A 24,953-nucleotide genomic window follows, 5' to 3' on the forward strand; every position below is an offset into this window, starting at 1 on the left:
TGCTTTGTCTCTCTCTCCTTTGCGGACAGATCGGCTACGTCCAGGTTGGATCAGAACACTTGCTAATACAACCGGTTAATATCTCGGAAACCTCGTTCAGCGGGAAAGAGCACTTCATCCGGCGCAAACGGTCCTCAAAATCCAGCCCTCCCGGGAGGTTGCAGGGTCCCGATGAACACTGCAGAGTTGTGTCCGGTGAGTCTGAGATGCACGAGCGACCTCTCGTAACACACGTGTGGTTATGGTGGTGCCGGCGGTTCTGCCACGTTCCTTTGTTCACGTGTGATCCAGTTGATTCGGGCAGTAGGGCAAGTGGAGGTAGTCATGGATGAGGCATGGCCATGGATTTGGCTTTGTGAGCAGAGAGAAATGAAAAATGGGCTGACGAACCTGTGCTGAAATGGGTTTCTTGGAGCAGTGTGAGTGAGAGAAGGCGTGCGGTGGTCATAGCTGCATGCTGTGAAGCAGGAGTTTTGTGCCCAGCTCCAGCACTGAGAATTAAAAAATGTCTTCAATTTGCTTTCCCATAAATCGTTAAGTGTTGTTATTTGCATGCATTACCTGGGTGTTCAGATCTTTAATGCTTCTGCAGTGCTTTGAGAGCCTCATTAAAGGCATTTTATACTGTGCTGTTGTGAAAGGGCTGAGCCTGTAGTATTGAAGTCCGTGGGAGCTTTACTGCTGTGGTCAGTGGCAAAAAGACCAGGCCTTCGTATACACACATGTGTCTTGGTCATACCTTTATGACTGAAGATGCCACAAAGCTGTTCTGCAGGTCCAGAGATCCTGTTTGTAGCGGAGAAAAAGGACTGTGTAGGACTATGTCCTTTGAGTGTGTAATTGGACTTTCTGGTGGGAGGCATGTGTTGCACCTGGCCGAGTCTGTAGTTTCAGGTTGGCCGTGAGCCCAGTCCAAATCCAGGGTGGTGATTTGGAAGCTGACCCCTGGAGAGAGAAATCCTAACGCACGGAAGTTGACTCTGAATGTCCCTTAAGTCAAAGAGGTTCAAATTCTGAGTTCACCCTCTGAGCCTCAGTACTGTCTTTGGCATCTCTGTACACCTGGATGCAGGACTGAGGGGAGAAAGAGGATGCTCGTGTCACTAGGAAGTTCTGAAGTGGGACATCACTAAAACAATCCCTTCAAACCAAAAAGGGATGACAGATGCAGGTGTAATTTTATAGGCAAGAAGGCCCAACTTCCAATAAAACAGGAGAAAAAGAAGCTCCCTCCAACAATGGCACTTCTGTTCTTTAGGTAACATTTCCCTGTCTACTGATATCTTCTCCTTCTCTTCCCCCAACCCTCCCCCTAGTAATTCCAGTGCCACAGAGGAATAAAAGATCAAAAGCATCAGTAAATTCATCTGCTTGGAGGGCTTGTGCCTATGAGCTGCTGCAAATCTTCTCAGCCTTTCAGTGCTTAACAGCTTGAAATGCTGAAAAAATGCAGCTGGTCCCACTCTTTTTTTCCCCCCCTTTTTTTCGTTTTGTTTTTTGTTTTGTTTTGTTTTGTTTGATGTTCATAGTAAAACAGCTGCTTGGTACGAGCGTGTCTTCTCCTTTATCAGAGGTCCCGGTGGCTGTCTGAACATGCATTCAGCAACTGCATCCTGTCCTCTTCCATCTGTAAGATGGAGGCCAGGTTTTCAGCTGGCGGAGCTGGCACAACATGGACTGCAGTGGGGCGGTGTTGATTTACGTCCCCAAGGGATCTGGTCCATAGAGTTTAACACGCGCAGGTCTGCCTCATGCTGTGCAAAGCCTTGCCTGCCAGGCTGCACAGTGTGCCTGGTGTGTGTCCACCCCCCGTCCCCTGCCCCATCTGTTTGAATTCATGGAGATCATGACAGCGGTGGGCATGGTCATCGATCCATCCAGCTGTAGGGATGACAGCAGCAGTCGGAAGGTCCCGGGTTGCGGTGATGTTGCCCCTACATTTTGTGCATCCCTTAGGTAAAGGATCCAACACCTTCCCTTGGTAGTCAGCTTGCTCTTGCACACTAATTTGAATTCACTCTTCTTGGCACTATTTGCTGCTTGATGGTAGACCTCCATTTAAAATGAGTCTTGGGGGACGAGACCTTGCTTTCTCCTGTCTTTTGGAGCTCTTAGTAATGCATTTGTTGATCTCTTGTGTGGTTTCAGACATCAGACGCTTCTGGGGGGCCGGTGGAGTATTGATTTGGGTTGCATCGGGCTTGGGACCATGACTGTGCCTCTGGTACTTACTGCTTTCCTCTAAACCACGATATGCACTGGTCAGCAAACGTAGCCAGGTTTCACTGTGTTGCACGCTGCACCTAAATTGCGCATTGTTTTCACTTCTCGGTTCTTCCAATTTGGGGAAGCGAAGCATGAAACATAAGGCCAATCCTGCATGGTCAGCTCTGCTACTTTGAAGCTGAGGAAGATGAGAAACTTGTGGCGTCGGGCCCTTTGTTACAGGGTTTTCACAGCACTTTCATGTCTGTGCCTTGTGCAGTCCACGAGGGAATTCATCCTCTCACCCGCCCTGGCAAGTTAGTCGTTTTACAGCTAGAGACAATGACTAAAAGCCCAAGCCAAAGTCTTCTGAAGTCAAAGGAAAGGCTCCCATTGAGTCAGTGGCTTCTTTTGTGCGACTGGCCCACCCAGCATCACACAGGGAGTCTGTTGCAGAGCTGGGAACAAAACCCAAATGAGCTGAATTGCGGTTCTGTGCATTAATCACCAGATTGCCTTCCTCTTCTGGCGAAGGTGTGAGCGTCTGGGATGTGAAGGGACCAAGGCTGCAAACCTGCAAAACAGCACCCGCTTCCCCATGTAGAAATCCAGCTGGATCAAGCAGCCCCGGCAACAAGTGGTGGTGTAATAAAATAATGGACCAGCTCATGGGCCTTTCTGCTTACAAGCAGACCCCTGAATGTTTTTCATTGTTGGAAGGAAGAAATGTAAGTCATGGCTGTTAATAGGCTTAGCACGTTAATGACCTAATTGACTCCTGTCTGGTTTGGATTAAGTTTGTGCACAAGGAGTTTAGAAATAGGAAAAATTAATCTGCTCTGACACGCAAAAGGTCTGTTCGTACAGAAACGGCATGGCAAATGGTAATCTGGGGTCTTGTTCCCAAGATGTCTCATGGGAATAAAAGGCCCTGTTACAGTGGCAGCCCCCGGTACCGCAGAAGCTAAAGGCTTGCTCGAATTTGCAATAGAAACCCCAGTTTTCAGTGGTTTGTAACTTGGCTGTCACATCTCACCCAGGCTGAAACTTGGCATGAGAAGTCAGAGGCTGCAAGCATTTAAGACCATGTTTTTGCACACTTTATATGTTATATATGCACATGTACTGGGGAACTCTAGTTTATGCCTTCATGCTCATTTTTGTGTGCATTGAAAAAAAATGATGCTTTTTTAAAATCTGTTTTAAAAAAAAAGAAAAATATATTTACCCATTCTTAGCTATTTTTTCTTCTGTTCTGCCCAGACCTTGTACTTACAGTATTTCCTAGGGAAAGACTGAAATTCAATGGTCCATAAAAGGGAATTGGAGCAAATTGGATTCTTTTCTAAAAAAAATGTAAAGTGGCAAATGCTGAGATGGTTAAATCCCAGCTGCTGATTGTGTCCATACATTCCTAGGCCCTTAACCAGCACAAACAGAAGTTACAACAAAATAAAGTAAAATAAGTAGATAAAAGTAGTGGAGTGCCCCAGTTTTGGGGTTTTGTGCTGGCAGTAGGCCCTGTCCTTCCCAAAGACCTGCTCCTTTGCTGGGAGCCCGCAAGCTTTGTGCTAGTGGGCTTTAAAGAGGTACGGACCGGGTTGTGCTTCCTACTGGCCTGAGATGCCCTTAGTCCCTGTTGATCTGGAGATTCAATACTTACAGCTGGTGTTTCTCACCTTTTTGGAGGTGCTTCAGTGGCAGGGACTGGTCCTCCCAGCTTGGATGAGCAGCTGTTTTTAGTCATGCGTGTTTAGATCGCCTTCTCCCCAGCAGAATCCTAGCACGGGAAGGCTGGAAGGGAGCTCAGGAGGTCACGCCCAGCCCGACCCCTGCTCAAAGCAGGACTGTCTCCGACTAGATTATCCGGCTAGACAAAGCTTTGGCTGGGGTCTTGAAAACCTCCAAGAATGGAGATCCCACCAACCCTCTGGGTAACCTGTTCAAATGCTTTACTTCTCTCCTAATGAGAGAGTTTTTCCTAATATCTGACCTAAACTTCCCTTGCTGCAACTTGAGCCCGTTGCTCCTTGTGCTGTCACCCGCCACCACTGAGAGCAGTCCAGCTCCGTCCTCTTTGGGACCACCCTGCAAGGGGTTGAAGAAAGAAGAAATTATCCAAGGCATAGGGCAAGTTCCTGCTTGGGCACAAACGCGAGCCTCTGTTAAGTCAACAGAAGTCCCCCAAAGAGACTCTTGGATGCTTTGCTCTCAGAGGGGAGAGAGAAGGGAAGGCAGGTTTGTATAAGAGCATGGTGGCTCCACACTACTAGGTAGCATGCTTCATCCATTCTCATCTGCGTACCATGGGCTGCGTCGGTGGCCCGGAGGCCTCTACAGGGAAGTGCTCTGTTTCCTAAAGGTGATGCTCTTCTAGGCAAGTTCAGGCGCTTCCTTCTCAAAGGCCTGGGAGGAGCAGCTGCATTTGAGGGGAGACGTTTCTAATGGGGTTTAATATGCATACATGAAAATGTGTGTACGCTGAAGCATTCTTAGTCTGCTTCACATACGCTGTTATGTTAAACTTGGGCCCTGGCCATGACCCCTAGATCTGCGCCCTGCACTAACTAGGGGGTTAGTGCAGAATAGTCTCTTCCCTTCTGAATCACTCAAGACCCCATGGAGGCTCCTTAGTAAATAGGGAGTGTGGGCAGGGGGACAGGGCTGGGGGGTGAGAGTCCCGAGCTGGGGCTGGAGGCAGTGACACCAGCCTGTGCTAGCTGAAGACCAGTCTCAATACATCATCAAAAACCCCAAATCTTTGGGGAAAGGGTTTCTTCTGTTTCTTAGTGGGGGGAAGTATCAATATGAAAAGGACAAATGAAACCGCATTATGAAAGCAAAGCCATCCCTTCTTAACCATGTTATAAAATGTTCTGTTTCTTTGGGAAATGTGAAGTTCTCTAATAACTTTTCCAAAGGTCTCTGGTGATGTATGACGCTCCCTTTACATACTGGCCCTGACATAAAATACATGCTTGGGCGCATGAAAAAGCGCAGGGTGTCTTTTGGAGGGGGAAGAAGGCGTTATTTCATATTTGTGACAGAGACCCCATAAATTACCCCCTAACTGGGAGCCTCTCTTGTCAGTTAATCTGAGCTATAGATTTCTTCTAATGTCAAAGTGCTGCACTGAGAGAAGCAAGCTGGGAAAGCGTAGGAACGTCAGTATTTTTAGTCTCCTTCGGTATTTTCAGCCAGCCGGGTTTGCCAGTGGTTCAAGGCTGGTGGTCGTTGCGCCAGGTGCTAGTTTGCAGGTATCGGATGAAGGGAACATATTCCCTCAACAGGTATAAATTCCAAATGTAACGCAAGTCATGTTGCATTTCCCCATATTTAATCTTTGTCTCCCTGCCATGTTTTCTCTGCAGGTTTGACTTGGCCTGGAATAACAGTTGATATGGCCAAAACGTGCGCACTAAAAATAGTGAGATGTAATGCAACCTGTGTTGGTCCTTATTAGGAAGTATCTGTTGAAGTATTAGAGAGAGGATTTAACAAAGGGCAGCGCAGAACGTGTAATTGAATTAAAATGTTTGCAAATACTTGCCTTATCCCTCACCAGATCACGCAGACCTTTTTCTCACGGGAATATTCTTTACTTGCACTCAGCGTTTCATTGGTCTCTCTGAAATGCTGGCTTTCCGAGCAGGGACTCTGGTCACGCTGGTCGAGATCAACCTGCTGCTGGTTTGGGAACCTTCTTTCTCCATTCACTGCAGAGAGGATATCGTTGCTGGCCCCTCCTGGCTCCGAGGCAGTAGTTGTAGCTTGCTGTGCAGGGGGTGGCTGTACTTTTTTTTGCTCTTGAGCGGACAGATGCAGAAGAGGCGCATCAGCTGGAGCGCTCTTCCTTCTCCCAAGGTTTTGTTCTACTACATCTTCTGGCTCCTGGTAGAAGTTAGTGTTAGTTTGCATCAAAGCGTAATAAAATCTAACCCGGCAGCTGCCAACAAAATAAGACGTGTGGTGACGAGGCCCTTTTCTTGAGGACGTTGATGGTGCTCCTGTTGTCCATCTGGGAAGGAAGGTTCCTGGGAGGCTCCTGGGTATCGCTCAACAGATGAAGAACAATGCTCTATCTCTGCACTTTGTCACCGGAGCTGCTGGGAAGCGCCAGGCTGGGAGTGGGATCCTGTTCCCAGCTCTGCCAATGCCCCATGACTTCAGCTCCCACGGGACCTTTATTCCCAAGACTCCCAAGCCTGCCTGCCCGCTTGCCCGGCGTGCCATGCCGCTCCACCTCTCTGCCAGGCTCCAGAAAGGGATTTTTGATCAAGTGGCTACGGAGTCCAGGAGTGTCCCAGCCGAACTGGGACATGTGGTCACCCTACTTAAGGGTGGTATCAGGGCCACTCTCAATGTATACAGCTGGTGTGTACGGGCATGAAAGCCCTTAAAGACCCCCAACAGCAGTACAGCCTAAACCCAGAAGCCCTTCCTACTTTCAGGGCTGGAGGTAGAGCCCTTGCTAGCTCACCCTGAGCTCACTGGGTTGCTGCAGGCTGTAAGTGCAGAAGCAGGCCCACGACCCCTGCCCTTCTGCACCCTGCGTCCTATCTCTACTGCCCGTAATTAAAACCAAGCATGGGTGGAGAGGCAATTACTGGGCATACTGACTTTTAGAAGATCTCCAGTCAAGGCGCAGGAAGCAAATGTGGGGCAGCTGCCAAGTAAGATGCATACGAGGAGTGACAGCTCCCATGACTTTGGCCAACCCCGTGTATCAGCATAAAGATGCCCGTGCTGGTTTGAGATCACTGCACTTTGTAAAATGAAGCTGTTGGTGTCTGAAGTTGGGCACTCCGCAGATTCGAGGTACTCTAAATTGGAGGCCATCCTGAAAATTTGGACGTTAACCTCTCCCTCTGTCACAATTTCCTTATTTGTGAAGTGGGACTAATAACTTTGCCCTGGCAGGGGTGTCGTAAAGTTGAAGTTGGCTCTGGAAAGCTGCTACATGAATTGGCAGCCTCTTTCTCAGCCGACCTGCTGCCTGTGTAATCCAACATATCTGCTTACATTAGGGATTAAAATAACTATTACACTATATTTTACGTAGCCGTGCTGGCTCTGCAGCACTAAGCAAAGGGAGACGAGCTGGCTTCTCGGCTGGCTTGCGCAGCGCAGCTCAAGCTTTCCATTCTACCCGTACGACCTTGGCGCAGACGAGGTGGCAGCAGACATGCGATCGTAGGGACCAGATGCCGTTCTTGTTTGCATTGCTGGGACTCTGGGTTTGGTGTAATCGCTTTAAGATCTTGCAGTCTCAGCAAGAGGGATGCTAGCTTGGCCAAGCTATTGCCAGGCAAGCAGTCCTAAAACGGTTCTTTACAAAGACCCATTAAGATGAACCTGGAAGCCTGTATTACCATTTCTTGAGAATAATTTCACGTTGCAATACTAAAGCAAGCTATTAATGTGCTTTATTATTTGCCTCGGATCCTCACAGGTCACTTTCGACTCGTGTCTAGAGAGCTCTCTTCCCTAGGATTTAATGCAAGATTATTTAAGCTCCCAGTGGCCCTGACCAGGCTCTGGCTCTGCCCCATGCAGCTTTCAGTCCCATTTTTCAATCCAATTACTTGGTGTAGAGAAGGAGTGGGACAGGAAAAGGAAGCTCAGAAGGGCAAAGTGACTGGCCCAAGGTCAAGCAGCAGGTCAGTAGCAGAGCCAGCAATACTCTTCTGATTCTCGGTCTGATGGTGTATCCGTAAACACGGCTGCACGTCCCCATGAAGCGTACACTTAATGCGTCTCCTCTTCTGACTTGGCTCTTATAAATCAGGCCTAGTCGCTAGTTGGCTGGGAGGCCTTCAAGGCAAATCCTGGTGCTGTAGGAGGAAGCTGTGCTAGTTACTCGCGGTGTGGCAGTCTGACTCTCCGCTGAGCCAGTTTCCTGCAGTGAAGTGGTGGTGCTTTTTGGATGATAAGCATCCTGCTCCTGTCCTGTAGCTGAGTCATGAAGACGAGGTCCTGGCCCATAGACTGTGGAGGGTCATGGGCACTTTCCCAAGAGTCACGGTGCTTTTTGCTGCATTCTGGCCATATTTCAGTTGGAGTAATTATCCTTTCAGCAAAAGTTTCCCTATTTGCTAAGTCTTCTAATACCCGATGGGTATAAAGAGGAGATGACCGCCTGTTTGCTGTGTCTGTAGGGGTGTGATGGGAAATAAGTCTTAAAGTGCAACAAAGGAGATGCAGGTAGGATCTTGAGAAGATCTTATAAAGCACTGGAGAGGTGGTGGAGTCCATCCTTCAAAGCTTTTAAGAGCAGGTTAGTCAACCCCTTGACCGAACAAGGATGATCCTGTCTTCAGTAGGGGGGTTTGGCTAGATGGGCTCCCGAGATCCCTTCGGGCCGTTTTTCCCCCATGACTTTATTTATGCTTCACTTTGTCACCGGCTTGTGTGCTGCTGTCCCTCCCACCACTCCCTCCCTTGATACCAGGGCAGAGCAAACCCGTATTGCCCTTGGGACTGGGCAGATAGTAGAGCTGTAAAGCAATCGGGGCAAAAAATGGGTATAGACAGGGCAGGAAAAATCCCAATGTCTTTTGGATGAAGGATGATAATAGGGCTGATCCTTCAAGTTGCTGAGTTTCTTTACCTGCCTTACTTCTCTCCCAGCTAGGTGCCAAAGAAACTGCCATGAGGAGTGGGGACAAGGTGCAAAAAAATCTCTGGAGTTAAACTGAGCCTCAGGATTTCGGTGCGTTTGGGGAGTCATCTGGAGCTGTGCATGTGAAAAGGGCCACTGCAAGGTAGCTGACGGGCGGCGGGTCCGTGCCCAGGGAGGTGGCAGGTGCTGTTCCGTTGGCGTGTAGGAGCACCCGCCACCACCGCAAAATCGCACCTCTGCACTTGCACTTGCATGCCCTGCACCTTTTTTTCCTGCAGTGGCTCCTTTTTAAGTAGGGTATTCAGTGAACCTCGATTGGCAGTCACCTCTTCAGCAATACTTTACTGATGAAGCCTGGTCCTTGGAAAGCCCAGCTCCGAGCTGTAACGAGTTGCATGCATGTTGGACCTGCTTCACTTCTCACCATGAGCAGCTTGATAGGCAGGTGGAGCAAACCAAGGGCACAAAGGCTCATTGCTCTGTGCGTTCACCTCCGTGCTCTGGGGCCATCAGGCATTTGGCGAAGCTGCTTAAGAAATGGGTGGAAAACTGCTGCAGCATCAAAACTCAGACAAGCATGATGGAGTCAGAAAAAGCCAGTGAAGGTTAAGTCAATACATCTTAAAAAAATAAACCACCTTCTTGTTTCCAGAAGCCCCCTGAGGTTGCTTAAGTGAAGACGGGAGTGCACTTGTGTGTTGTTTAGCTTTGCTTCTCTCTTCTTGGGAAGTTTTCACTTTTGTTTCTCCGTTAACCTCACATCGTGACCTTCATGCACAGCACGATGCTGTACAGTCAGGGTTGCAGAGAGAAATGCCCCACAAAACTGCTTTGCCTCTTCCTCTTTCTTTTTTTTTAATTCAACTGCATTTTAAAAACATCTTAATTACATTTCCAAAACCTGCCAACATTAGATGGGGAAAAGCCATCTTTTACATCTTGAGACTAGGCTAATCAATTCTTTACGTCTGTTTTAAATGTAGACTTGACCCTTTTAAGCAAATGGTTGAAAGTTCCTTTTCTTTCTGTACCAAAGGAATTGGGGATCCTACTAGTGACACCAAATTGTGACTGGTTAACTCGGGATCCCAACCCTCCTAATGTAGTACCTATGTGTGCATGCACACAGTGGATGTTAGTCAAACTTGCCCCCTTACTGTGACTTGTTGTTATTCCTAAGCAGAAGATCCTTGAGACAGGATTGTATTTGCCTTAGCAGCCAGCTCTTCCTTGAATATGTTGATCTTGATTTCCAAGAGAAGAAAATACCAGGTTAAACTCTTGGTTGCAAAAAATTAATTAATTAATTAAGAGACACCTTGTTGGATGCTGCTTATTTAGTCAGGGATGCTGCTGCCTTGAGCATGGGGCTGGACTAGATGACTTCTTGACGTCCCTTTTGAGTTCTGCTATTCTACGATTCTGTGCCCGAGACCTCCTCTTCCTCCTTAATGTCCCTGTCCTCAGAGACAGGGACATTCAGATGGAGCTAATGAAACCCTCTGGTCTGGTTAGACAACTAAGGTGGGAAGGGAGCTCAAGAGGTCACATCTCGTCCAACCCCCTGCTCAAAGCAGGACCAGCCCCAGCTACATCATCCCAGCCGAGGCTTTATCTAGCTGGGTCTTAAAAACCTCCAAGGATGGAGAGTGCACAACCTGTCTGGGTCACCTGTTCCAGTGCTTTACTACCCTTTTCGTGATAGATATTTTCCTAATATCTAACCTAAACTTCCTATGCTACATCTTGAGACCGTTGCTCCTTGTCCTGTCATCTGCCACCGTCAGAGGAGAGCCAGCAGAGCAACTCTGCACTTCTATAACGGGCCTCACAGGTTAGCGTCTGATTCCAGTGATGGTTGTGGCTTCTCCAACACTTCTGCTGATGCCCGGGGCCTTCCTCAAGCAACGGCACGGGGCGGAAGCCAGGAGTTCAGGTTTTCACCTGGCTATCCAGAGCTGCCTTGGCTGACATCCGAGGAAAATCTGGCAGAATCATTCGCAACTTAAAAGAGCAAGGCATGTTTGAGGCTGCTGCCCAATTATCCCTTGAGGAAAAGGACTCCTACTGGGAATTCTAGCCTTGGGTAAGATGCTCAGTCCCTTATTTAAATAAGTAATTTTCACCAAATTTGCTTTGTAGGTTTAAGTGCAGCTAGGTGGTTACAGCTGAAAGAAAGGGAGCAAAAATATTTAGGGGGTGAGGCCAGGGTAGAAGAGAAGTCCTATATTCCAGAGAAGTGTACGGAGAGGGGCAGCGGGTGGCAGGGCCGGAGGAGACTCGCAAGAGCAGCGGTGAGGGTGGCTGGGAAGAAGAACAGTTCTGGACACGCTTATTGAATATGTGTAAAGAGGCGGAGGTGTGCCGTGGCGGGGTTGTGATGATAAGCCGTGAAATTAAGGATGCTGACTCTTTGAACTAGAGGCCTCTACTGAAGATGCAGAAAAGCCAGCTGATGCCATAAGGCCCCTCGAGGATGCATTTACAGGCCTTGGCATCCTCCAAGCAGTGTGATCACGTTGCCCGGGGAGGATGGGAGCCTGCTAATCAAAATCAGCCCCCGAGGTGAGTTCTCTAGCTGAAGTGCAAGGAGCCTGCACACTTGGGACTGCAGCTCTATGGCTCACCCCACATTATAGACCACTCAAAACCCTTGCAGGCCTCAGGAGAGTAACAAATTGGCATGGCAAAGCAGCACTGCACCTCACACAGCTCACAGGCTGCATTTCAGGCTGTCGGTTTGAGACCGGGCTCCCGGCAACGGTGCCTGACCTCTTAAGTTCAAACACCTGCCTCCTAGACTTTGCCTGTAGCTTGGCAATGTACGTTCCCCCAATGTAACTGCCTCTGACAGCCTCCCGCCTGTATTTTGTTGCCCCTAATGCCTTCACACTAACACTTCACATCTGCACCGCAAAGCTCGCAATATCAGTTTCTTCAAATAAAGAGTCCACTGAGCATTTAATCCTGGTTTTAAAGACTTATGTTTATTTTACTTTGGGGCTTCATGTGCTGGTGGAAGGATAATCCACTCTGGGTTCATAAATCAGATGGGGCAGGGGCCAGAGTCCCCTGCGTAGACCTGGTTCAGACGTGGGGCTTGGCAGAGGTTTTTTTTGACGCCTCCATTTGCACTGGGGAAGTTGTGTAGTCACCTGCTCCGTTTCCACATAGAGATACCAGCGTGCGCTCAGCAGTGCAGACGAAGTTGGTCATGTGTAGGGGCGCGGACATACGGGAAAAGTCCTGGATGAAGCTGGTTCTGGATGAGCGATAAGGTTAGCAACGCAGCTACCTCAGCCGAGGGGTGAGGAGAGGGTCCACGTAGCATTTGACGTCATGCAGGCCAAACATGGGAGACCAAAGACCCAACCTCTAGCACAGCACTTGCCATTTTGCCTTGCTGTCCATCTGTAGTGTCCCTCGAGCTCGCCCGGTGACCTGCAAAGCTCTTTGTAGACTCCCTTGTCTTCCTTGGACTCATTTCACATTACAGATCCTCGGTAACCTTTTAAACTGCTGCTCCTAGGAAGAACAGGAAGTTAAGAGCCCAACTTCTCCAACTTTCGGTGGGTTGGCTGAGTTTCAAGGTGAGCCAGTGGGGTGGTGATGGTGGAGAACTGAGGTTGAGAGTGGGAGGTTTTGTGTGGAAAACCGTCTGAAAATCGGCCAACGCTTAGCTCCAAGTCAAGTTCGGGGGGAGGGAGGTGGGGGCTACGCAGTGTAATACAAGGCTGCCCGGCAGTTTGCCAGCGATCCCCTCCGGCCACCCCTCTCCAGGAATCACACCTTCCAAATTGCTGCACAGCTGCAGTTTGCAGCCTTGTAGAGGGAGGCATCAAGCGAGATGTGCCAACCCTGGCCAGCTCGCTGGTCTGTCCCAAAGGAGAGACCACACAGGCCAGCGATGGAGGTGGTGACTGGAGCCTGCCCCTTGCCTCTAGCCTTGCTCCCCAAAACCGATGCGGCCGACTTGCAGTCCAGTGCAGCGGGCTCACTCTTCCCTGGACCCCCAAGTGGCTGCTTTTCCCCCAGGAGGGGAGAGCACAGAGAAAAACTTTGAGTGCTCTGACTATTTTTCTTCAGCTGAGGCATTTTTCACAGCTCAGTCGTTCCAGGCACTGGAGTCCAGCCCCAGCCCTATTTCAAAGCAGTCCTGTTGGATTACGAGGTAGGAATGACCACCTTAAAAGAGAAAAAGCTGTCGAAATAGCAACTGCAGAGGGAAGCTCTTGAAGGAGCATTGAAAGCCTCATCATAGTTGTGTCAGCAGCAAGGAAGAAGGTGGCCCTGGATGCTCAGGCCCCCAAGACGCCAGCTGGTGCAAATACCAGCTTTCCACACTTGAGGCTTGTCCGGGAGTGCTTGATCTTGCATTGCCAGGCAGCCAGATTTTCCTCAGTGCTTGTTATATGTTGCATGAAAATCTTTGAGACGCAGCAAGGCTGGCAACTCTGCCCACCTCTCAACCTGGCTGTCAGCCGCAGCAAAGCATTTTGTAATTGCTGGCTCAGATGAGCGGGGCGTGCGTGCGTGGGGAGAGAAGTGCAGGGGGCCGGCTTGAAAGGGGGCAGCTCTGATTGGAAAGGAGCAGGGCCGGGCGACACGCGTGGGATCCCAGCGTATCCGTCCAGCAGTCTCCGCTGGCGTGGCTTCGCGTGGCTCGTCCAGAGCAGGGCCTTCTGCAGAGCCATGCCTCCCTCCTGAATCCCCCGCCGGGCACAGGTGTGGAGCAGGGAAGCATAAATTATACCCTCCTGGACTGGCTGGTAGCTTTAGATGCATTTTTACTAAACCGTCAGGGGAGCAGTCAATCACACCGGTGTAGGAGGAGGAGATTCATGCTGTGGTTACTGTATAAATTGAAGAGCCTTTACTTCTGACATACTGGTGCTGGGGAAAAGGCTGGTTCATGGAGATTCATGAACGAGACAGGAGTAGCCCGAACCCTTCCAAAGACCAGGTCGAATTAGTCTGGAGGAAACGACCCAAGTCCTGTGGATTTAACTGTGTTGCCTTTTTAGACGACAGACATGCCCGCCTCCTATTTGCCCCCTGTGCTGAAAGGTGTCTGGTGTCCAGACAGGTAGAGTCCAGGTGCACAGAAACGACAAGGATTTCTTTCTTTATCTCCTCCGTCCTGTGTTGCGCTGGGTGAAAGACGAGCCCGTCACTTCTCAGCTGTGTGTGGGGGAGTGTTTCTAATTCCAGAGATAAAACTGTCAAGACTTATTGCCAGCCCCTCAGCCTTAAAAGAAATCTTGGCTTTCTGACCTTGGCGGTTTTCCCCTGAATGCACGCTTGCAATCTCGCAGTCTCGGGACCTCCGTCCTTGTAAATGCGGTCCTGTTTCAGGAATCCTCTGGCAACCTCGTGCTTGATGCTGTAGTTCACGGAGGTCAGACTGTGATCACAACTGTCCCTGGTGCCCATCGGGTCCACGACTCCAACCCGATGCACTTTGTGCCCTGTCCGCGGCGTGTCGCCTCTGCTGTATTTTAGGAGGGACATGCAGACGTCTTTGCTTTTTATTCTGGCCTGCGCTGCACTGCACGGGTTATTCATAGCAACACCTTCCAAAGCTGGCATGTGTTTGTGTAAGAGAGCAGCCCCTATAAACATGGCATGAGAGCTCCCCTGCTTTGAGTGATGAAGATGGTGGGCCAGGTTGTTATTTCAGCTCTGTTGAAACGAGCAGAGCTGGGCCGGCTTGCACCGGGTGAGGATTCGTCTCAAGTGTGGCCAGACCGTCGGCTCTTCTGGGCAAGGGCCGTCGCTTCCCCGGAAGCGGCTTGCTGCCGGGTCAGAAAAGTCGACGAACGCTAGCTCGATTAAATGTTTTGATGGAAGAAATCTCCTGTGCTCCAGTGTGTGTATTGTAATAATAACCATAAAACTGCTGCAGCTTAAGCTGAGTGACCCTGGGGATGGACAGAGAGAACAGAGGAGCTCATTCACCGTGCTTGAGTGAAGTCATCTCCATTTCACAGTTGGCAAAGCGAAGGTGCGTTCGGCCTTCCTCCTGCCTGGCCTTCACAGCCGCTCCGATTTCTTTTATTTCGTTCCCCAGCGCTCCAGCCCGTCCATCTCCGCAGCTCTGAAGGCGGCTTTGTGAGGACCGGCCTCCCCCCTGCAGCCCTCCGAGCTGCGCCCGTCCGAGGGGCCCTTTTCCTCCTTGTCGTCCAGCACGGAGATCCCGTTCTGTGGGGCCACCCCCGAGATGGACTGAATCCTTTCTGGCTCGGGCAGGGGCTGCTGTCGAGCGTGTTTTCCCCAGGAGGAGGTTTTCAAAGCAGGTTGAAAAAAAAAAATTGAATTTCATGCCTGTTTTCTCAGTGTAAAAATACATCCCGAGCACTGACAGTTAATGCCTCGGGCACAAAAGCATAAGCAAAGCGATCCTGGAACGACTGACAGACGGTTGTGAATGTGGATGGGACGGACGTGCGCGACTGTGCACGTTGCCGAGACGGGACGAGCGTATGGATGAGCAGAGGTCCCAGCGTCGGGCTCCGGCGGGTACGAGGTGACTTACGACCGCTGGCGTCCGACGGCCTGAATGAGAACAATTCGTTCGGCGCTACCCAACAGTCTAGGTGCGAGCACTTTTACCAGCCTGGGAGCTTGGGGTAATGCAGGCTGCGTTAGGTAAGAGAGCTAGCAAACAGGCCGTGGAAAACCAGGATCATAGCATAAATATTGTAAACTGAGACCTGCCCATTGCAGATGGGGCTTTCCAATATGAAGGTGCTTAGAGGAAATCTGCTGCACTTAATAACGGACTAGAAAGGCTCTGCTTTGGAAGGGCAGCCTGGGAAAGAAGGACCTTGCTCCTGCGTTCCTTTGCAGCATGAAATAAGATGTCCACGTGATCGTCATGTAGCATCTCTGCGGCACACCCCTTTCATATTGAACATAAGAATGGCCTCGGCCACATTCATGCGGAGGGACCATGCTGCCTTCATCCCCCAGCCCGATTTGCCTTTCCCAGGGGAAGCACTGAACATGCCTGTGAGCTGCAGGGTTTTCCCCCTAGCAATTAGCACCTTTAGCAGCGAGCCACGTCTGATTTCCCTGAATGCTGAGATTTGGCCCTTAATCGCAAAACCAGTTGTTTCCAGCTACTCATTTTGCAGATGAAGACATGAATGCTTTCCTCACTGTAATTAGGAGTACTGACTTAATGTCCAATCTCTGCTTCAGTTCTCTCCTGCTCACCTACCCTTCAGGTGGTATATGCTTTGGTCTCTAAGCTGTGGGGGTTGCTCTACTTCTCAGCTGGCAAGGGAGCAGGTCGCTAGTATGTTTGTCCTTTGGTCTGTGCTTTAATGTCCTTGGTGCAGTGATTATGTTCACACCAGGTGGGATTTATTTTCTCCCTATGCAGTAGCCAGTTGCTGCTGCATTTCTGGATTCCCTAAAATTGTTCCTGCTTTCTTAGGCTGTGAACAGACATCATGGTTGTCCCAGGAGATAGCCTTTTGTTGTACAGACATCCACATCCACATCCAAGTCCCTCTGAAGTAAGACATACTAATGCTTTTTTTTTTCTGGAACAGCCTTTTGTATGTCTGTACAGTTGTTTTAGCTCATTCCAGGGACAGGCCAATTGGTCTGCGCGCTCTCCGTGTCCGGGGTCGGATGAAACATCTGTTTACAGACTTGAGTTAATAGGATATAAGGCCAATAAGGACCATTGCGATCCTCTAATCTACCCGTCCTGCTCACCTTGGGCCATAGATTTCACCGAAACATTTAACCGAGTGACTCGCCTGTTTTCTTAGGAAGACACCTATTTTAATTGCTTCATTTAGAGGCGCTCAGTGATGGAGAACCTACCACATCTGTTGGTAATCAGCTCCAGTGGCTAAGTGCCATTTAATGTGATATGCGTTTTTAAAGTGCAGCCAATCAAAATACCGACCACAGGAATCTCTTACAACTGCTTTGGCTAAGAAAAGGCTTCGGAGGCTAGAAGGGATGGACGCATCCCCCAGATTGTATGTCATGCTGCAGTTGTTGTGTAGCTCCGGGATCCAGCGTGTCCCCAAGGAACCTGGCCGGTCTGCCCTTTCTTCAGCGGGTTGTCCTGAGTTTACACTCATATCTGTCCACGTGAGCGGAGCAAACAGGGTTTCTGTGTTCTTTCTTGGTTCAGCCACCACTCATTTTCTGCCTTTCTTAATCCTGTCTCTCTGGATTTGGGTCGTTCTTTCTATCACATTTTCAATCTATTCAAATTGTCTCGTGCAAATGCATACAGCTGCTAAGGCACATATTCATAAAGTAAACTCCTGAAGGGTTCCTTGAAAGGGAAGGTCACAGGGGAACTCCTTGTCTGAAATTTCAGGGGAATTTTAGCTACCGTGCAGCATAATGTATTGCTGTGCATCTGCCTGTTAAGTCTGGAGTATTGTTTAATATGTACTTTATTTTTTTAGAGAAGAAGAGGCAAAAGAAGATAAAATCAGTAAATGACTGGAGAGAGCGAAGAAACGCCATTCGACTCACCAATGAGTATACGGTAGAGACCCTGGTAGTGGCTGATGCCAACATGGTCCAATACCATGGTGCTGAGGCAGCCCAAAGATTCATCCTCACCGTTATGAACATGGTACGTATTCGCTTCATTCACGGGATGTGCCTGAGAGTCCAGACTCGGATCCAGCATAGACTGAGCCCGGGGCTGAGTTCAGGGTAACTGCATCTCCAGTTTGGCATTGACTTTGCTGCCCATTTGCAAGCATTTGAGCTGAGTCTGTGTAGCCACACCTGGGCCTGTGTTTGGATCTTGCCTGGACCATAGCGGCAGATGTGTACACGAGGGTTTAGTCCTGAACTTCTGGCCCGATGAAAATCAATCTACTTTTAGATCCTGCTCCAGGTTGAACTGTTCTTGTTCTGAACAGCATGACTCGGCATCCCTGAGCCTAGTGTCTCCACCCCTGCTTTGGTTTTGCTATCTTCCCAGCAGCTGGAAACTCAGGAGCTATATTCTTGCATGTATCTGCAGTATATGGCTTCCCTAAATGTTCTTCTGTACATCTGATAACTGGAATAAGCTGCTACTGGTCAGATGGCTCTGCTGTGATAGCAAGTCATTGTGCTGGTACTTTTAGCCTCAGGACCCTCCAGTTGGGTCTGACTTTCTCATGCAAGCTGTTTGCAAAAACCGTCTTAGTAAGAGGTGCCCACGTGCCTGTAAATGTGTATAACACCCTGAAGTTGTGCTTGGGCAAAGGATGTGGCATAACTGTTTGTGAAAGAACTTAAAATTCCCTCATTTTGGGCACCACTGAGTAATTCAGTAAGACCGGCACAGCGAACAACTCCCTTTTTCCTTACAAGTAGCTTCAGTGGTAAGAGACAGTCCCATGACTTAGGGATTCAGACGTGCTAACCAGAATGGTCCAGCGCCGCCTCATCATCACACGTACTGAGCCCCCAAGCGTTTCAAAATGGCCACGGGGGCGCTGTATTTAAACCTCATCAAATGAGCTTTAGCTAAAGTGCCCTGCAGCCATTTTGAAATGTGCCGGGGCTTAATACACATGATGACAAGGTGTTTTAGTTAGAGCAGCTCTCCGGAAACCGCTCTAATTAAAATGCTTCCTCCCACTCCTGAGCATGTATATAGGCAGCCTCCGTTTCAGGTGCTCGGCGTCCCCCGAGCCCCTGTGCACTGCTTGGAAAATTCTGAACTACTTTTCCTTGGAAATAATGTTTTGCTTATCTTGGATCGTCTCTTCCTCCCGTCTTTATGGAGCAGAGAATTCAGAGGGAGGGTTTCAGACCTGTGGTCTGGCCTGGTACGACACTTCCTGTGCTCCCACAGACTTCAGCTGTTTCACAAACATGGAGTACAGGATGGCAGCTTCTTCATAAGGTTCCTCCCTGCCAGGCAGGCTCTCAGTTAGTGTTAAACTGGAGTATCTGTGGTCCTGGAGCCACCTTGACTTGCAACAAAGGATCTGGCCCTAAGGCTTTTAGGGGCTTTTGTTTGATCTTTCCCCTCTGGTTGCTAAGTCATGCAAATATCTGCCTCCTACACCATCAAAAAGCCTGACAAACCCTTTGCAAATTTGCAAGCATGATTCTTCAGCGTCAAGTCAAACCCTGAGGGGTGGCAGCGGGGTGTCTCGCATGCAGAACAGAGGGTTGTGCCAGCACCTCTGCTAGGCTGGTAGAGTTGTACTTCATGACCATCCTCCGATCCTTCAGGGAGAATGGGAGCATAGCAGGAGTAGGTTTTCATCTGCAAGTTGCTAGATTGCATCAGATATGGGGATTTGGTGGCTGAAAGCTGTTAAACTGCTCAGCAGCTTAAAAATTCAGTCTTTGTTGAAAGTTCACAAAACTCCAGACAAATGGCATGGATTGGCTCCTTGCTCAGCAGAGACGGTGGCTAACGTGTCTGTGAGCACTGAACGGCCCTGTCACGGGGTCCTTCCAGACTGCCCGAGACACGGAGGGGAAACGGGATGGCAGAAAGTTGCATTTCTGGTGCTGGTGCCACCTCAGCCTTGCAGATGCCAGAGGCCACTTCCTTCCCCTGGTTGTCAAGCTCTTGCCTATCTGAGTGCCAAACTGGCATGAGAGTGGGGAAAAAGGCAGTATTTTGGTCATTGATGAAACGCACAGAGCTGAACGAGACAAAGAGATGAACATAACCTCACTAAAGAACAGGGGATTCATTTTTTTTTGTTCAAACAGACCCTCTGTTTCTGTAGCAGGTGCTGCTTCAGGGAGCCCATTGTGTCCTGAAAATATTTGCTGGTGGGGAACTTATCTGTTCCCTTAACAAGTTGGCTCTCTTCTTTCACCTTCTAGCACGCCGTGGGAAGAGCCTGTTCAAAGGGCTCCGTTGTGTTTTTCTCTATTTGTTTGGCTTGCTCTTTAGAGGATGTGTCCTTTCAACAGATCCCTTCTTTTTGCCATCCCTTCGTTTCAGAATGGCTCAGCTGCTTTTCAGGATGTGCCGCTTTCGGTGCACGCGGGAAGCTAACTCTTCTCTCAAAGCCCCGTCCCACCTGCCTGGAATTGCATCCCTCGGCTTTGCAGTGGTTAGGCAGAAAAATGGATTTCCCTGACACGATGGCTTTGACAGGCAGCAGTGCAGACCTGTACATTGGCACTGATTGGAGGTGCTTTATTTGTTGCATGGTCCCCTCGCTAAATACAGATGGGGCAAAGCAAGGGACAGTGGGTCAAAACTCATGTGCTAAAAAACAAGAGCGAACTCCCTTGAAGCCATTGGGGGCTTTGCAGTCGGCTTCACTGGGTGCAGGAGTTCACCCCCGAGGGAGAGGGGTAAGGATGGTCATGAAGTGACGACACTGCACTTTCTCTCGGGTGTCTGGGGTCTGCCACAGAGTCCATCAGTGACACTGGGGCGCTCGCTCTCTCTGTCCCTGTGCGTGAAATGGGGACAGCGACCCTTCTGCAGCTTGTGAAATGCTGTTTGGGCAGATGGTGGCCAACGTCGTTCTTGGCTAGATCGGTACATGGTAGATGGGCACATAGAGCGCAGCACGCTGGCTGCTCATTGTACATCTAGCCCAGTGGTTCTCAGCCTTTTGAGTCTAACGTGGGATGACTCGAGTCTAAAGGCACCCCTGGGAAAATGCCAGGTCTTGGGTTTCACTTGTTTTTTGCCTCTGGAAAACGAATAGGGCAGTTCTTGTGTTGCAAAGAGCTCAGAAGGAGCACAGCCGAGCAGGAGGTTTTTGATGCTGTGGATTTCTAGCTGAAATATCTGGATTTTTCATGGGAATCAATTTTGCACTCCTAACACCGCGTGGCACCCTGGAAAGGCTTTTGAGGCACCCAGGGCAGCGCAGCACCCTAATTGAGACTCGCTAGTCTAGCCAATCCCCCAGCAAAGCCAGTTCTGTGGATTATCAGGCTTTCTGTAGAGATAACAGGTTGGGGACAGGAACTGCTCCAAGGTTTCTAGACTGTATTCATTCAGCTATGCTGCAGGACACAGGGCTGCCTCCAAAAGAAACCAGAATGTTAATTTTGGCATTGACACTCGCATTTAGGCAAATAGAACACGACTGGTCAGGGTTTATTAATTTAACTCCTCTCTGTAAGCCGTTACGTTTACTGTCAAACCACAAAACAAACATTAAGAGGGCTTATTAATGCATGCTATATTTATAGATTATTTTTTAAATAAAGCGAGTTCCCTTAAAGCATTTAATATCTATTTATGTGACGAGAGTTTCTGTGGGGGATGGGGGCATCAGCATTACAAAATCCCATTTTATTGCTCCAGCTGGTAAATGAGATTCTTAATAGCAGCAAAGGCAAAAACTAAAAAAAACAAAGCAAAACCCTTTTTCAGTTGGAGAAATGCTGGGTGTTGCTTCGTACAGCTAATTCTCTGTGTTTAATGGCGCTCTGTGGTTCAGATCCCACATCGTGAACAGACAATGGTTTCTTACTCATTTTAGGGTTATTATTCCTAAGTGTCGTTCTAGAGGCAGAAGCTTTTCTGTTGAATAAACTCATAGCTGAAGTCAGAGAACAGTTTCTTCCAAGACGTAGAGAAATACCCTGTCGAGTTATCCCCCTAACATATCATTAGGAGCCAGCATAGCTCCAGGGCTTTAAGTTACCTTTTTCTGTAATGAAATCTTTCCTTTCTTTTCTGAGAAAGGTATACGAGTCAGCACTAATAGGAGACTCCAGGTGGATTTGCAGCAAGATTTTAAAAAAAAAACCCAAGTCAATAAATGTTGGGTGTCAGATGCCACCAGCTACACGCGCAGCCCTGCAGTAGCCAAGGAGATCGGCTGGTGGAGGAAACGCGAATGCAGAAAGTGCCAAGAGAGCTGTAAGGCTCATAAGCAAGTCAGTCATGCAGAGAGTGAAACCTTTTCGAGTGAGTGGAAGTGGAAGTTACCCGTTTCACCAGGGAGTGACAATATTAAGCTCTGCATTGCAGCCTGCATGTGGTCTTCCTACAAAGTCTCTTGCCAGTCCCACTGCTTGACTGGCAATGTTGAGCTCATCTTTCTTTGCTAGTGCTCATGTGCTTGAATCTCTTAATTAATTTCCTTTTTAACTAGCTCAGATAAAATTCCCTTGACTTACAGTCCCGGCTGGTGCTACTCTAGTTAGATTTCGGCTCCTGCTTCCTGTAGTCCTGCCCTTTGCACCCTCTGCCCGAACTGCTGCAACTGCCTCTTCCGCCCTTGGCTTCCTGTGATCTCCCGATGCTTTGAGAGATCCCTGACCCTCCAAAAGACAAGTCCTCCCTGTCCTACTTGGGCATAGCCCCGTGGCCAGTCCACCAGTGCCCCCTCCAACTTGGTCTAATGGGACCTTGCACTTTCTGCAGTAGAGCACACATCTCTTCTACAGATCATTTGCACGTCAGGGGACTTGACAAGGGCCGTGGCGCTCTAGCGGGATATCCTAAAAAGTTGCCCCTGCGTTCGGTTCTGTGTCTCTGTTTCTGCAGCTCTGGGAGTGTTAGGAGGATGTTTGACCTTTTTAATTCCCTACCTTTCTGGAAGACTGCTAAAACGCACCCACCCTTGCATGCAGAGCAGATGCAGCCTGGCGAGCATTGGGATGATGAGGATTTTTTCTGTCTCCCGTTTCTTGCTCTACTATTTTCCCTTCTAAAGTAAAAGCCAATGAGACCGACAGGAAGCACTTGCTCACTGTGGATAGAAAAACCAACAGCAGCTTCTACAAAATGCGGCCCACCAAGGCACTCTATCCAGCCTGCGGGGCTCCTGCAAAATTTAGAAAATTAATATTACTCTGCCCTGGGCTGCCTGTCATGCGGCCCTCTGCCCAAAATAATTGCCTGCCCCTGTTGTACGGTGACGTTTTCTTCTTAACATATGCTCTGTTTTCCATTTTGGAGGACAGCATCGTGATTAAAATGATCCGGAGGTCCTGGGGGTGTAGGGAGCAAGGGGTCTTTGAGAAGCCGGGGCAAAGCTGTTAGTGGTCATCTCTGAGGACTTACTTTGGAGGAAGCACTGGACTCCGTAACAGTTATACCAAGCTGTTCAGTGTCCACAAACTGCTTCAAGATCCAAGTTCCCATTCAACCCGCCACTGCAATAGCTCCTTTCTTGGGGGACAGACGTATGTCAGGGTTTCCAGGACCGCAGCCCGGCAATTTAAGAGTAACTTTTGTTCCATAATCCACTGGCTTTGAAAACCTGAAGATGTGCATTTCATTTTGTTTTTTTTTTAAATCTAAGTGCATTTTTTTGGTTTTGGAAGGGGCGTTGAGTGCAATTTGGTGTCGAACTTGCCCCATCTGAGGAAGACTCCAGCGTGCCTGAGTAGGTAATTGTAGCGTGTAATCTTAGTTGTGCAGCTGTTGCTAAGCCATGTGATTAAGGTAAAAGCCTCTTGCAGCAGCAAGCAGAAACATGAAGTTAGTGAGCCCTTGAATGTTATTAAAAGAGGAAGTTTTATGTTGGCCGTTAGGAATAAAACTGGTTTACTCGCTCCAGTTTTCTTTGGTTCGGAGAGGGCCAGGGTTCCTTCTTGCAAACCTTTTTGAGATGCATTTTTTTAAAGTAAATGAGTCACAATAAAATAACTTTATTTTTTTTCCTTCGGAGATACAGATCTTTGTTTATGGGTCTGTGTCTTAATGCCTTCGGGGTGGGAATATGCAGGCTCAGGCTTTCCCATGGATGCTTAGCCACCTTGCCACAATCGAGGCTCTTGGAGCAGGAAGCAGCAGCGGCTGTGAAGGAAGGGGGCAGAAATACGTGATTATTGTCTAAAGATTCCTCTTTCCTAATGGCTGCAGGAGCTCCCTCCTGTCATCCTGAGAAAGCTCAACATCAAGGAAACCTTGTAAAGAGCCATGTAAACTGCTGAATATCTTTTTTTCCCCCTTTTTAAAAAAAAAAAAGTTTTATAGCGTAGTTTATAAGCTAAGCTTTAGGTGGGAGTTAAAGATCCCACGGTGCTTTTCAAAACAAGTCGGGGAAAACCTTGGTAACCTGGCTAACGCTTCCACTCTCAAAACATGGGCAAAGGCCAAGGTTGGGGAGGATTTCAGGGTTTTATTTTAATAAATACACATGCAAAAATGCAATGCACCTCCGGGCACGGGGTCTGAAGTCTGCAAAACACACGCACGGGTGAACACCTGCAGTCAGGATGGGGGGTCAGGGGAACACTTCCCTTGGAAAGACTTTGAAGAAAAAAATGAAAGCTTGATGAAGTTGGGTTCGTCTTCTGATCTCAGTTCGGCAGGCTCCCGACATGACGGGGCAGGCCTGGAGAGCGTCGGCCCAAGAAGCACATCTCGGTGTCGCATCCTGATCGCCTTCCCAGGAGCTGGGGAAGGTGGAAGCTGTTGCCCTCCGGACTGCAACAGGAGCCAGGCTTCCTGCCCCGTGGGCGTGTTGAGGCTGAACTGAACCATGGCTAGTAGCTTCATAAGGACACGTCTGCTACTCTCAGTAAAGATGCAGCTTCAGTGAAGATGTGCTGTCAGCGACTCCCCGTAAGTCATGGCTCAAGAAAACAGAAGGAGCAGAATGACCTTGTGTTCTCCCTCCATGGAAGCAACCTTAGCTGCTCCAGCTGATAGCCACGGCCTGCATGTAGCCAGCCCATCTCTTAGCATGCTTGGGTGTCAAGTCCGTGATTGAGAACTATCCCTGCCCCTGCAACAAAATCTTCTTCTACCCCCTGGTTAAAGTCTGCAGTGGCGCCTCTCAAACTTTGGTCCAAAATGCTCCTGCTGGTGGTCTGCAAATGAGCTGGCTGATTACGTGGAGCTGGCTCTCTCCTTGTTCCCAGCTGCCCCGTTTTATTGAAAAATGCACGAAGCTTTCCTGCTTTCCAATGTCAGGAATGGCTGCAGCAGCCTTGAGGGTGCGCTCCGATCGCGAGCTGGAGGGAGGGTGGCCCATAGGGATGGGAAGGGAGGAGACGGTGAGTCACTCGATTCATGCATGTCATTCACACACCAGGGAACATCTGCACTAGCAAACCCAATTCCTACGCCACTATCCGGTTATCTCAGCCACCCCACTCGGGGGTGGTTTGTGCCTCTGGTCTGTCGGATATGGTGAGTTAACTGGTGAAGTTGGGTGAAGCTAGCAGGAGGGGGTGCTTACCGCAGCGA

At 49.1% G+C, this 24,953-nt stretch overlaps 1 protein-coding gene across 2 annotated transcripts in view; it reads left to right on the top strand.

The window, feature by feature from the left end:
- ADAMTS17 (ADAM metallopeptidase with thrombospondin type 1 motif 17) overlaps positions 1-24,953 on the top strand; it is a 274,992-nt gene that overhangs the window by 15,802 nt on the left and 234,237 nt on the right. For both annotated transcript variants that reach the window (XM_090028144.1, XM_090028145.1), the window contains exons 3-4: positions 30-195; positions 17,269-17,441. In XM_090028144.1, the coding sequence (XP_089884270.1) occupies positions 30-195; positions 17,269-17,441 (339 nt within the window). The remainder of the gene's footprint in view (positions 1-29; positions 196-17,268; positions 17,442-24,953) is intronic.

This window comes from Crocodylus siamensis, chromosome 15, assembly GCF_052110815.1.
Source record: "Crocodylus siamensis isolate JL-2025a chromosome 15, ASM5211081v1, whole genome shotgun sequence".
NCBI lineage: Eukaryota > Metazoa > Chordata > Crocodylia > Crocodylidae > Crocodylus > Crocodylus siamensis.